Here is a 14,924-nt window from a genome sequence, read left to right as displayed (position 1 = left end):
AGCAATAATCTGAACCATTGCAAATTCTAGGACATGGTTCAGTGTAGTAATGTAACAACTGCTACTACTACCCCTCATGACTATTTCAAAAGACAAGGCTCTGTATTTTTCTATAAGAGTATGTCAATGATCAGTTTACCAGTTTGCATAAAATTAAAACTGAGGATTTTGTTAGGCATTCCAATAATGTTTATGGGGAGAATACGGATACCCATCAATTCAAATAAATATATAAAGTGTAATGTGAACATTAGGTCAGTTAAAAGAACATTACATTTTATTAAAAGAATTTGAGTGCATCAAAAAAGTACAACTCAAACACACAGCTCAATAGACAAACTGCAGATTAAACCATTTATTCCAAGAAATTATTGAATTGAAACCAATGTATTTCTTATTGATAGGAGTAAAGAAAAGAACAGTGGATAACAATGGTTTGCATTTCTCAATGAAAATATAACTGACCCTAAATGAGTGCAAAGCAGATAAAAGCACTTCAACATTATCATCCATAAGACGAGCTGCAATAGCTTCCTTAATAAAAGATTCATCAAAGCCAGCCTGCATAATGGAGACAAAGAGAAACAAAGAAAGTGATTAGTTTATCTAATTGCTGGCTTTTAAACATTTAGAAAATTTCACATGCATATTAATGTTTACACAATATGAGGATTTTTTACTCACCGTAAAATCCCATGTATCGGACTCCTTTGGAGGACACTGTAACAATGGGGTATAATGGGTGGATCTGGAGTAAAGGCACTTTAAAACTCAAACTGTTTCAGTGGACTCCACCCCTTATATGCCCCTCCTATCTGGAGCCAACCTCAGTTTTATACTAAAGCCCAGACGACAGGGCTTAATGAGGTGAAACAAACATCTTAAAAATGTAAACAAAAACAACAAAACAGTCAGAGCTGGGAGGTAGTGCAGTGTCCCCCAATAGCGTCAGAGAAATGGATTGGACGGTGAGTAAAAAATCCTCTTTTCTCTTTCCTGCCATTGAGGGACACTGCTACAATGGGGACATTCCAAAGCTGCTCTAAGGGGGGAGTTGCACTCAACCTTGCGCCCAAAGTTAGAATTCAGAGATGAAGACCTCTGTGTGCAGGGACCATTCACCCAGGTGAATCCGGTTGTGTCTGTGGACAGAATGACGATCTCTGTTTCCAGACGGTGGGTGGATTTGGACCATTTTTGAAGAAGCTCCCTCTGGAGCCAGACCTAAAATGTCAGAAGCATCCTGAATATGCTCAGCCAACACAAATACCAACAATTCGACTAAGTCTATGTCTTGCAGACTATCAGTCAACTGTTCTGCTTAAATGTGAATGGCCTTGCTAATCCAGCCTATAGACATGTTTGGTCTAAACAAATTTCCTGCCACCACATATGCAGATCGAAGAAGAAAGTCACACTTCTTAGCAGCACCCTGGACAGATACCGCACCCTGAACAGGAACAGCAATGGTTCTGGTTAGGTGGGCAATGGGAGCTTCCACTTTTGGATAACTCTCCAACTTAGACTCCTCCAAAGGCAAGGGGTAAAATTATTTTAATCTACCTGGCATCTGATACTCTCTGTAAGGTTTCTGCCAGCCCTCAAACACAAGCTCTAAGAGCTGAGGAGAAGGTGGCAAGCAAACAGTCTGTGCCTGCTTCTTCTGCCTTTTAAATAGTGAGAAGCCAGAAGAAACCTCAACCTCTGGCTCTCCAAATTCTAAAGTCTGTCTAACGACCATGATTAAATCATCCACACACTGCAATTTAGGGTTGTCAATAACATTGTAAGAGTATTCTCCATAAAACTCTTTAGATTGAGACATTACCCAAGGAAGTTTGGCTATGGACATGACTCGGACCAAGCTAGTTCCTCAATGGCTGCCAGTGCAGTTGCGGGAGAAAGCCGATCACGTCGCACACAGGACATCTGGGTCACACTGTCCAGAAGATAATAGGCAACTATTTGGCTCAGAAAATTATGTGTACAACCAGAAAAACTCTAAATAAATCACTGTATAATGTTTAACAAGTAAACTCCTTCAGGTATACAAGAGCCCAACTGTTATAATCCTGAACACAAGGTGATAGTAAAAACAGTCCAAAATATACATATATAAAGATCCCTGTGAGGTGGCACCAGCGAAGAGTGAATGGAGAGGAGACAGCTGCAGCAATGCCATCTTCAAAATGATGACCGCAGGAGAAAACCTGCAAAGAAAGGCTGGCCCCTTGCAGAGAACACCCCATTATTATGCAAGACTTCCTTCACATTGGAAGAGCTGTACTCCTAACATTATGATCTGCTCGATGCCAACGGGATACCAGCAAATCATCTGCGTCTCTGTGTTGCCAGCAGCCGACAGGCTACTCACATTATTACAAGCACCTACGGTGAAGGAAGCTAAGAGGCTATTCACTCCCTGGGAGGCGTCTCTGAACGGTAAAACTCACATGAAAAATTTAAAAATCCAGGGCGTGACAGGAACATGCCCCACTCCAAAGGCACTTTAACTAAAAGTTAGGACAGTCACAGATGTGAGGGGCATAGCAGAAGAGGAGCTATCCACTGAAACAGTTTGAGTTTTAAAGTGCTTTTACGCCAGGTTCATCTACTATATCCCATTGTTGCAGTGTTTCCCAATGGTAAAAAAAAGAAAAATATGTTTTTGTCTTTTTTTAAAAGAAACTTAGAAATTGCACCTTCCAATCTGACCATGCAAATTAGAAAATAATTCAGAAATTAATTTCAATATATTTTGTACATTTATTTCTCTGATAAGATTTTACTAGAATCTCTTTAACCTAAACCAAACAACAAATCTCCAACATGAAAGGCAACAATTACTCACCTTGGATTGCTCAATGATGTCCTTCAGATGTACCAAAGCTAAGTGTCTCACAGCCGGCTGTGGGTGATTCAAGCTGAGCAGGAGTGATGTATCGCATTGTTCCAATAACTGCAATAGTTTAACACAGTTATTACCCTGTTGTTCTCATAACTCTGTATGGAACTGTAAGGCAAGAATTGGAACTGCATTTTGCACTGCAGTAAGGTCCCCTTTGAATAGATGTGCTTGGAAGATGCTCCTGTGTGGTGTGATGTGCTATGAATGGAATTGCCTGTGGCAGGCTAGTGTGTAGTGGTGGGATCACAGCATTTAAGTCCCTTCTGATCCCAGGGGGAGAAAAAAAACTCATAGATTGTGCATCTCCGAAACAGTTTGCATAGACACATCGCCCCCATGTTCTGGCTGAAATCTTCACTCATTTTCCCTTGCGTTCCATAGGTGTTTAGAAAAATAAGCGTAGCCTCCTTACCGTTAACGGCAGAAATAAGCACATCCAAATGCGGAATTGAATCTCTCCCTTACACTTTGTGGGGTGACTTATCTATGAGTAATGCTAGTGTGTGGTGGAGAGAGATTGAGTTGCGACGGGGTTTGAAGGTGAAACTGCTGGGACTACCTGTCAAGGATTGAAGGCACAGCCAAACCTGGTGCTGTGAGCCTGACCTGTCAGTGCGCTGAGAGTACAGAAGCAGATGTCCGTTGTAAGAGGAAATCTTAACAGAGCATGTGTGAGAGACTGTGCATCTAGGAGTATCGAGTGGGGCAGTATGCAGATAGGTTACATGGGAAGAAATACAGTGCTGTGTATTGAGATAAAGGTCAGGAGAGAGATGCTGATAATGCTGAAGTAGAGAGAGAACAAGTCAATGAAAATGCTAATTAATGAGGAAGTGTCAGCTTTGTGATGCAACTGTGCAATAAAGTACTGTGCAGGAAACAAACATGAAATACAGGATCACTTTTCTTACATCAGAGAGATGGTCTGGTGTTCATTTATTTGGTCACATGTAACTACTTTATCACCATGCCTGTCAGCTACTCTACCTTCATTTGTTACTAAACATGCATGTGCAGGGCCATCTGTTCATGTAACTACCAACTGTACCCTCTGAAGAGGAATGGGATAGTTATGTCTGTGGAGAGTATGAGAGTCCCCTGAGGTAGGTGCTTCGGTGTATGCACCTAAACCATCCCCACTGATAGACAGAGGGATACACTAACATAACATTAAAAGTCTTATTCAAATTAATGTATTCTTTATAAAAATGTCAGTATGCTTACTGTGAAATGTAAAAGCAATGTAAAAGAACACTAAGCAGTCTGCAGCAGAAACCTATACTACCAGTAGTGAAAGGCCATGTGTATAACTGAGCGGCACACCTCGTGTTTTCCACCACTGGTGGTGAGAGCGATGAACTGATGGAACAAGCTTTGCTTCTCCTGATCAGACACATTCTTCAACTCTTTCTCCAACACAAAATCCAAAGCTTCAGGGTATCTACAGAAAGCAAGCAGGCTTGTGTTAAACATTGAACATATAAAACACAAATTTGATAATGTTGGTACATTATATATATTTAGTTATTGTTGCTTTTTATGTAGAGCAGTACTTTCTTGTAGCCAGATAGGGTCAAGTTACGCAACCATTATTTTGATCAGCAGAGGCATGTTGCAACATTAATGTCTAATCTTTTCAAGAGATAATTACGTCCTAAGAGACACACTGAATAAAAGAATTATAGTTTGTACATTAAGTTATGTTGCAAAGACAGAATTATGTTGTAATGTGACCTAGATTATCCTGAAAAAAGATGTGTATTTATTTTAGATGTTCAATGTCTTGAATGTTCTTATAGGTGTTAGTAAAATTGTAAGTTCTTTGATTCTATACAGTGTTTGTTGACATTCTTATAGAGATTTAGATTTATTATATTAACATGTATGTCTATTACAATGTAGGACAGAGTTAAAAGAATGTAAGGATATAAAAACTCTCTTCAGTAGAAAGAGTAGGGAACTAGGAAAGGGCATACTGCTACAAAATGTCAGATGGATCCTTCATTAGTTAATTTGCATTTTACTTATAATTACCGTAACATTAGTTCATAAAAGGAAGCTGAGCTCAAAGTATCTCAGGTGGCTATTCCACAGCACTTTAAAGGACATAGGATTTTTTTGTTTTTACCAGCTCAACGCATACGACTTGCACTGCTGATATAAATCATATCTCATCCATAACTGCTAATGGAAATGTGCCACTACTACCCAGACTAATATAAATGGCAAAATACTAAACCTCTAAGAGTAAGAGCTATACAATACATTCCGAAGGTTAACCGATTCCCTATTAGTGGTATAGCTATTGCGGCCACAAAAGCAACCAGATGGCAGGCCCAGGAGTTCTGCTCCTAGAACACAAAATGGCAACTCCACACTATCATCACTAGCAAACCAACCCACCTATCAGTGACAGACTGGGAGCCCAATGTCAAAGCCAGGAACCATTCCAATTGGTTAATGGCCATGGACACACTCTAAAAGGAAGGAAAGCCAAGGGGAAAGCAGGGGTACCAAAATCAAATCCAACACCGCCAAGTCACAACAATGGAGATCCAATAAACATTGATCCAACAGTAAGAAGTTTTTCAGTTTACTAGCTGATTACCCATTTTCATTGGAACCATTAGTGCAAGCAATAGGAGAAACCTATTAAAGAATCTAAAAATTAAATAAATAAAAACCTGCTGCAGATGCCATACATGTGCAGTGACATGGGCATGGAGACAGCGCTGCTGAAGGTGGAGGAATATGCCCACATCAAAAATCGAGTCCCTTAGCCCTTTAGTTACCAGACTACTTAATACAGAACTCCAACCAAACATTTTCATTGCACATGAAATGACTTGTAATTACATTAATTATAACATTAATGAACACAGAGTTGGGATTACGTACTTGCTTTCCAAAAGTCTAATAAGAGGAAGGAGACACTGGCCCAGCTCATTCATTTTACTAGAGTCAGCTTTGTGTTCTTCTCCATAGGTGATGTATTCCTGCAGGAAAGTGCTATATTCACAAAAAATACAAAATCCCACGAGTTAACAAATTGGAACTAAAAGCACAAACAGCAATATGAAAAGTGTCAGGTTTTATGAAGCTATTAACATGAAAATCAAACATGTACAGATTAACAAAAAGCAATTGTAAATTAGTAAAATTAAACATTACAGGCAAGTTTATTTTGTAAAAGTGCGAGGAACACATTTTAAACTGTTAAACAGGGCAATCACTAAACCATTATTGAAAACGGTTTCTGTTTTTAAATACAGGGTAATGTGATGAAGAGAACGTAAAAAAAATAAAAAAAATCCTTAAGAGCTCTGCACAACAGTCAGTCTGTACCAATGGTATCGGTTGCTCAATTCATTCAATTAACTTGCATCAGACAATCTGAGGCACAATAATTGAGTAAACTTCATCTGATCCCACACTTGCGAGTATATGGTGAAGGGAGAAACCATGTGACAGGCATAACAAAAATAAACTTGCCTAAAAATGATTCGTATTTAACCAAAATGTAAAACTAGCACACAGGTGCCAGGCTAGCAAACTCCTGTATCAAAATCTTTAAGGAAAAAAATGGGATTTTTGTACTTAACGGTAAATAATTTTCTTTGAATCCAATGGGGAACACTAGGGAATACAGGGGGAAATGCAGGATTTGTAGAGGGGGTTTCCACACCATGCCACCAGTGGGCGTGGCCAGCATGCATGGAGGCATGGCTATAATATTAGACAGTGCTTGGCTCCTCTCCAATTCTTCCTATCCCTATAATATACATGGGCAATGCACCATGCACTGCAGAGCCATGTGAAGCAGGGGCAGGGTCCAGCCACCTCAATAAGACAGTGCCCCAGGCTTGGAGGGGGGTTTCAGGCACCCCCCCCCTCCTCGGTTTTCCTATGGAATAGAGTGTGGTGACAGGAGATTGGACACTAAATTAACTGTAAAAACTCAAGCTCCTTTCCCTCTATGGCCCCATTAGCTGTCTGGGAAGCACAATAATTTTCCAACAAAGCCTCATAGGACAGAACCAGGAGTGCAGAACAAGAGGGGAGGAGAGAACAACATTTTCCAACGAGAACATGAATTCTAAGAAAGACATCCTTGATAAAACAAAGAACAAGAACAAAAAGTGTAAAAGGGAGGGTATGCAGTGTCCCACATTGGCCTCAGAGAACAGGATTTAAAGTAAATACAAAAATCCGATTTTCTTTCATCCATGGGGGACACAAACACAGGGGACGTCCCAAAATGGTCCTTAATGGAGGGTACATTCAGAATTCTTGGTGTGCAGCACCTTATGTCCATAACTGGCATCTTTGGACGCAAAAGTATTTTAGCTATAGAGCTCCATGAAGGTGTGCACCAAAAATCATGTGGCCACTTAGCTGAGGCCCATACCACACCACCTAAAAGGCACCAACCAATCAAGTAGAACATGTCTTCGCATTTTCAGGAACATGCTGCCCTCCCACAATGTAAGCCTGGCAAAGTACCAAAGTAATTTGCCTTGAAAAGGTCTGTTTAGACGCTTGCCAACCTCTTATGTGGACGTTGCAAAGGACCAACAGGTGATTCATCCTACAAAATTCTTTGGTCCTATGTACATAGGTCATCAATGCCCCAACAATGTCAAAAACAAAGAGAGCCCTCTTCCTCTGGAGACTTATCCCAGACTAAGGCCGTAATCACTACATCCTGAATCAGATGGAACCTGGAGACCACATTGGGCAGAAAGAATTCTTAGTCCTAAGCACAGCCCTGTCCCCATGGCAGATGAGAATTTGAGACCTACAAGGCATAGACACCCGGTTCAAAAAGTTTCCTAGCTGTGGAAATAGCAAACAGAAAAGGTACTCTTCTATGTAAAGAATTTAACTCCACCAAAACCATGGTTCAAAAGGAGGGTGCTGTAAAGTGATCAGCATCAGGCTGCGATCCAAAGGAGCTATTCAAGGGTATGTATGGAGGCCGTACTCCCTGCAAGAAGGTCTGCACTTCAAGTAAAGAGAGGACTTACAATAAATCCGTTTCTCAGTTTCCATCTGTGGGACACTGCTACCATGGATTGTATGAGGGAAATCAGGAGTTGGTACTGAAATAGTTAAGTAAATGGTTAAGTAAATGGTTAATAGAACTGTTGACAGAAGCTCTTCCCCTGTGCAAACCCTGTAGTTCTTCATTGTAATGTAAAAACCCCAAGTACATGAACCAGAACCACAATCAATATGCAACCAGAAAAACAGCAGAGAGGCGTCGAGGCAGCTGCAGAGAGGCGTCGAGGCAGCTGCAGAGAGGCGTCGAGGCAGCTGCAGAGAGGCGTCGAGGCAGCTGCAGAGAGGCGTCGAGGCAGCTGCAGAGAGGCGTCGAGGCAGCTGCAGAGAGGCGTCGAGGCAGCTGCAGAGAGGCGTCGAGGCAGCTGCAGAGAGGCGTCGAGGCAGCTGCAGAGAGGCGTCGAGGCAGCTGCAGAGAGGCGTCGAGGCAGCTGCAGAGAGGCGTCGAGGCAGCTGCAGAGAGGCGTCGAGGCAGCTGCAGAGAGGCGTCGAGGCAGCTGCAGAGAGGCGTCGAGGCAGCTGCAGAGAGGCGTCGAGGCAGCTGCAGAGAGGCGTCGAGGCAGCTGCAGAGAGGCGTCGAGGCAGCTGCAGAGAGGCGTCGAGGCAGCTGCAGAGAGGCGTCGAGGCAGCTGCAGAGAGGCATCGAGGCAGCTGCAGAGAGGCATCGAGGCAGCTGCAGAGAGGCGTCGAGGCAGCTTTGAAGTCTGTCACTAATAATAAAATTCTATAGGAGATCATGCCTGTAAGTTATCTGTGTACTGGAACACAGTACACAGAAACACAAAATTAAAAAACAAAAAAGTGAATAAAAGAGAATAAAATCATCCCAAAATGAAGACCAAATCCTTGGGCACTTAAAATAAAACACTGAGGACGTTGCACAGAGGAGAAGCTTCTGCCAACAGTTAGATTAACAGTTTAATTAACTATTAAGTGCCTACTCGTGAGTGCCCTGATACAACCTATTGTAGCAGTGTCCCCCACACTGGATAAAACAGAAAGACTTTTCTCTGGAAGAAAACCAAGAGGGCTGACACCTAAGTTTTAAACCCCCTTCTAGACCGTTCTGCTGGAACTGCAGTAACCAGACCAAAAATAAGTGGAAGGAAACCTCTACAATTCACACCAGATGCAAATCTTCCAAACCCTGTGGTAATTCCTGACCGAAACGGGCTTCTGAGCCTTGACCATCATCTAAATCACACTGCCAGAAAAACCTTTAACTCCAAGAAACAACAGCCACGTTGTTAGCGCCAGCGGAGGTAAACTTTGGTGCAGGAAGGGATCCTGACTTGACCTGGTCAAGACCAGGAGCCACACAGGGACCTCTGCCATGATTAGAGTATTTGTGTGGACTGAACTTCTGGGTCTGTCCAGTGTTACTAAAAATCAACTGAATGCAAGCATCGCTGTATAGGCCCTTATTAACATATGGGCCTATACAGTCATCAAGTTCTAACAAAACAGAATTTCTTGTAATAATACGTCTGATTTCATTTGCATAACTATTGTATTTAGTAACAAATACTACAGACTGGTCAAAATTAGTCTTTTTTGGACATGTGGTTAACAGACATGTGGTTAACAGACAATCCCTATCTGTATCATGCGCTTCAATATACGCTTCCATTCATAATGGAAGAGTTCAGAAACAGCAAGGAGCGTATTCAATTGTTAGCGCTAACGCTGAAAAACGAGGGCTCAAAAAATATTACCGTTACCGTTTATACGCTAATATTGTGCGCGAAAAGCGTTAATACGGTAGTTTACTCGCGAAATTTCAGGGAGCTGCGAGCTGAAATTCCGCGAGTAATTACCGTATTAACGCTAAGATTTTTTGAGCGCTCGTTTGCTAGCGTTAACGCTAACAATTGAATACGCCCCTAAGAGTACTAAAGATTCTACTTCTTAAATTCACCTTAACTTATAAAAACACAAACTCATAAATCTTACCAAGCTAAAAGTTTATCCAAATCTCTCTCTAGTGGTATGTTGTGGAGTATTGCTTCAAGATTACTTTTACACACATCAGGACTTGCTTGTTCTACAGTGTCCTCTATGGAAAACAAAAAACATGCATGTCAACAACAGATAGCAACTCCGACTATTCAATAAGCAGCATCAATGCAGAATGACAAATGCAGAATGACAAAGGGAAAGAAAGACAAGTGTCCAACAAAGAACACACAGTGGCCAAAATCTAGAATATTTAGCATTGTAATTACAATATACCACTTGCTATACTATCTCCTTTTAATTAGACATCACAAAGCTAGATCAGTACACCTATACTAAAACACAAAACCATTTCTGAAATATGTAATAACAATTACATATAAAAATAAAGATTGGTGGTCTAAAACAAAAACAAAAAATATAAAATAAAATATAAAGAAATGGAAGAAATAACACAATTTCCTAAATCATATACTCCATAAGTATGATTTGTTAATGAATAAAGATATTAGATTATAAATTACATGCAATTTACCTTAAACAAAATCACCATAGTTGCTTATTATAGACTTACACTGTCTAGTAGGTAAAATGCTTTTTTCTTATAGGCAAATCTCTAATAATAACTTCCATTGTCAGTAATAATTTACAGTAGGGGGTCACTGATCCTTCTAATACACAAGATTTCTTACTGAACAATGAAATGTTGACATCGGAACTAACTGATTACAACAGATGACACCAGAAATCACCATCTATACCGATAGTATGTACAGGAGAGTATATATATCATATTAACATCACCTGTGCAGCAACATGGCCCACGTACCTATAGATGAAGGAATGATTGTGCATATCAGTTTTGGTAGTAGGTATTGTAACAATGAGCACGTGTCATATGAGGTGGAGATTTCCTGAAGTATATTGACCAAGTCCGGAACCTTGCACAGATGAACAAATGGTCTAGGAAACAGCAGCACATAGGTAAGATAATATACATGAAATAAACAAGTTTTACAAAACAATAGTAGACAATGAAAAGCAGTTTCAACCCTTTTGCTGCCAGAGGTCATATATACTAATAAACAATCTTATTTTGTGAAAGTAGACATCCTACAGATTTAAAACTAATTATTTTATATTGTATGCTATGCACCTCAAAATGTTGGTCAAACTACATTTAACAGAAATTAAAGAACAAATTAAGAACAATAAAAACACAATGTAATCTAGGAAATGTACACTAATAAGAATCCCTACATTCCACAAGCATGCAAGATCATATATAGGAAACATACATAACTCTAACCCTGTCCTTTGCTATTTTCACACAATGCACGTTACCCTAAAATTTCTTCCTGAGATGAACACCACATTTTTTAAAATTGCTATAAAAAATAGGCAGCCTCTGTCTAATAGGCTCTCAATTGAGCTACGAGAGGGAAGAGATGACCAGAAGGTAGTCCTTTCACTCCCACAGAGTGAGCCAAGTGCTCATGTCATGACAAGATCTGCCCCTCCCTTCCACAACATGGAGGCAGCCTCTACTCTTACAAGAAGTGATTGGATGATCAGAATGTCTCTCTTCAAGACTCAACCAAGAAATTCAGGAAGAAGAAACAAAGAATTTCAGGATCAGGGTGCCACCCAAATATGAACCCGAAACCAAGATGACCATCTGTGAGCACTCTATGAGCATTCAGCCGGCCATAGTAAGAAGCTGCGTACATGACATAACTGTTACATCCAGTAGCAACGGACATAAGATATGTGACTGCATCTAATGCATTTAAAAATATAAATCCTGCTACTGCTGTACAAGCACTGTGTGAAATATTCCACATTCACTGCCATCAAAACACGCTAGTGCTGTGATTACAACAATAGCAGCTATTTGACAACAAAATAAACACTCATGCATAATGTTACTCACTTTGTCCCCACATCATTTGACTCCTGACTCTGAAGAAGTATGATTAGACACCCCACTCCTTCCCGGGCCAGAGAAGACGTTTTCAGCAGAGTACGGCTGATCTGTGATGCCAGGGCTTTTACCAAGGATGGGTCCATGACAGTTTTTACTGCTAACTGACAGATTATCATGTAGGTGGCAGCTTTGTAATCCACCAGAGAAGACTTTAACCCCTAGAGCACAAAACAAAGCGAGTTAGAAAGGAAAGGTTACCAGTATTCTTTCTACTATATGAATATATACAGTATGTTGTCATACGATCATTAAAAGTATTAAATGTTAAAAAGTAGATTTTTACTCACCGTAAGAATCAATTTCTCCGACTCCATTGGGGGACACTTCGAGACATTGGGGTATAGTAGTGGGTCTAGGAGTTTAGGCACTTATGATCTTCACTCTCCTCCCCTGCTATGACCCTCCTCTGCTGCAGATACTACTATACCCCAATATCTCGCAGTCTACCCCAATGTCAGGAAAGAGAAAGAAAGTTTTAGAGAGCAACAAAACACAGGTGAATATCAAAACACCCTTGGAGTATCGTTAAGGTTGTTGTTCATCCTCAGGATTAATGGCCCAGAAAATTAAAACATTTACATTTTTGCAAACCTCTTTCATGGCTATGTTCTTATTTGGTTGACAGTACTAATTGGAAACTGCTCTTCAGAGCTATAGACCAGAAGAAAGTTGCAGGAAACAAGACCACAGAACTGCAGGGCTCCTCTGGTGGAGCCCTACAAGAGAAAGATAGCAGCCACACGCTTAGGAGCAGGATGAGAAATAAAAAGGATTTTTTGTACTCATAGTTAAATCCTTTCTCTGATGCTAGAGAAGTGTTGGCTAACCTGTGACACTCCAGGTGTTGTGAAACTACAAGCCCCAGCATACTTTGCCTATATATAGCAGCTTATTGCTGGAAGGGAAACAGGGAGAATGGGTTATGTTCCAACCCTAGGAGGTAGAGAACTGCAAAAAAAAAAAAAAAAAAAAAAAAAAGTGTGACTCTGTCTCTCCCCTACTATAACTATCTAATCCACTGCTTATCCCCAGTTTTTCCATATTCAAGTAAAGAGTCAAAATTAAATGGGGGGAGAAGCAGCAAGTACAGAAAGGCCAAATTCCTGTTTGGGCGATTTAGGCAGACGTTCTGTAATTTGTCTAGCAAAATGTGTGGTAGGTAAAGTACAGTAATGTACAAAAATGTTAAAACAACCCCTGTCCAGTGGGGATAGGAGTGTCTCTAGCGGTGTTGTATTGTTATTGAAGAACTGGGCCGTTGTGGTGCTGTAGGGTCCACAATAGCCTATGTTCACCTCAGCACTTCAGCCCTAGCCAGTAGCAGCGGCATCACAAGGGCTTTTAATTGCACCTCCTGCATTCCTACCCAGAAGTCCCAATGCACAGTAATTGACCAGAAGTATCCAGCCACAGTAACGAGAAAAGAGGTGTTGTAGCAGCTACACACACCATCCAAAAGCAAGCGGTTCCAGGTGCTAGAGCCTGGTGGTGGCAGCATTTTTTCTTCTATAGCTGGGGGCACCACAGTGGTGCACAGCTGACACAGTGGGTGAGTGTCTAATGGGTTAGTAACACTAGTAGGATGTTTTTAAAAGGTTGCTGACAGTAAGAGGAACCAATCCTCAGACAGGGTCGCAGAGTAAGCCCACCCTATCAAAATACTCTCTTCTGGTATGCAGACACGTTCAGGTGGCTGCCCTGCACACCTGGTGTACCAAAGACCTGGGCTGCACCAAGCAAAAAGGTGCCAACCTACCATTACTCTTGGGCACCAGGAAGTAAATAAAAGAAAACCCAAGACAGCTCTGATGCTACGGAAAGGAACAGATTATTCTCAAACAATAATAATACCTTTTGCACATAAGGAAGGAGTTTAGCAACGAATGCATCAGAAATCTTCTCAGCAGCATCCAAAGCAGCCACAATTGTTGACACATAAAAAGACATCAAGACCCTTAGTTTGGTCGCGCTTCCTGTTTCTTCTGAAAACACCTAAAAAAACAAAAACGAGGCATTACATGATCTAAAAATCTCAATTAAACCACAATTGAAATTTTCACAGCAGTGATTTGTGTACAATGCAAAGATCAGTCGTCCACTACACTTTGGTCTAAGTGTATAACTCACAGAATTGAATGGCATAAAAAGGTAGAGATAAACACATATGCAAATTAGATATTACAAGTCTTCCAATTAAACAGGCTTCTGAATAACCCTGAGATAAAAGATAAAGAAGTTATACCTCACTAAGTAGCTTCTTAAGGATGTCAAATATGAGAAAATGGATGGCACAAAATGTATACTGGACAAACTGAAAGAATATCCAAGGTGCTTATATGCAACAAATAACCAAGATTAAGTAATACTACACCGGCTTTGAATAATTTAGCATAAATTAGTGGTTTGCAGGTTTCCTTCAAACTACAGCTGCCTTACGCGTTAACTGTCCCCTACTGTACAGAAAAAATGGAAGCACCAATGAAGTCCCTTAATAAGGTGTTGTCCCACCATGTGGGAGCCTGACTGCACTGACCATGGCCTTATCTGTGTAGAGTTTGTATGTTCTCCCCCTGTTTGCATGGGTTTGCTCCCACATTCCAAAAACATACTAGTAGGTTAATTGGCTGCTATCAAATTGACCCTAGTTTCGGTCTGTGAGTGCGTGTGTGTTAGGGAATTTAGATTGTAAGATCCTATGGGGCAGGGACTGATGGGAGTGAGTTCTCTGTACAGCGCTGTGGAATTATTGGCGCTATATAAATAGCCGATGATGCTGATGATGGTACTGTGCACTCTGTGTTATTCTCGTCAGATTGTTTTCTGAAGAACCGACTGCTCGCGCCACTGGATGAAACTTGCAGTAGACTGATCTTTGCTAATCTGTTTTGACTTCCACTTCTAATTATCGCACAATATCATAATCTTGGGGTATGCACTCCCACCTACTATTGCCCATAGCTGATGAGGTGTTTACCACATAATTCAACGCTGACATAACATTTGACACTATTA

At 40.9% G+C, this 14,924-nt stretch overlaps 1 protein-coding gene across 1 annotated transcript in view; it reads right to left on the bottom strand.

Annotated features, from left to right (window-relative positions):
• The window catches only part of HEATR1 (HEAT repeat containing 1), a 92,446-nt gene that overhangs the window by 63,232 nt on the left and 14,290 nt on the right, over positions 1 to 14,924 (bottom strand). The window contains exons 6-13 of the mRNA XM_075203734.1: positions 13,764 to 13,904; positions 11,859 to 12,070; positions 10,755 to 10,888; positions 9,923 to 10,025; positions 5,807 to 5,917; positions 4,232 to 4,349; positions 2,852 to 2,959; positions 466 to 561 (exon numbers count right to left, since the gene is read on the bottom strand). Coding sequence (XP_075059835.1) covers positions 466 to 561; positions 2,852 to 2,959; positions 4,232 to 4,349; positions 5,807 to 5,917; positions 9,923 to 10,025; positions 10,755 to 10,888; positions 11,859 to 12,070; positions 13,764 to 13,904 — 1,023 coding nt within the window. The remainder of the gene's footprint in view (positions 1 to 465; positions 562 to 2,851; positions 2,960 to 4,231; positions 4,350 to 5,806; positions 5,918 to 9,922; positions 10,026 to 10,754; positions 10,889 to 11,858; positions 12,071 to 13,763; positions 13,905 to 14,924) is intronic.

This window comes from Mixophyes fleayi, chromosome 3, assembly GCF_038048845.1.
Source record: "Mixophyes fleayi isolate aMixFle1 chromosome 3, aMixFle1.hap1, whole genome shotgun sequence".
NCBI classification, from domain to species: Eukaryota; Metazoa; Chordata; class Amphibia; order Anura; family Limnodynastidae; genus Mixophyes; species Mixophyes fleayi.
This window is presented reverse-complemented; position numbering and strand designations above follow the sequence as displayed.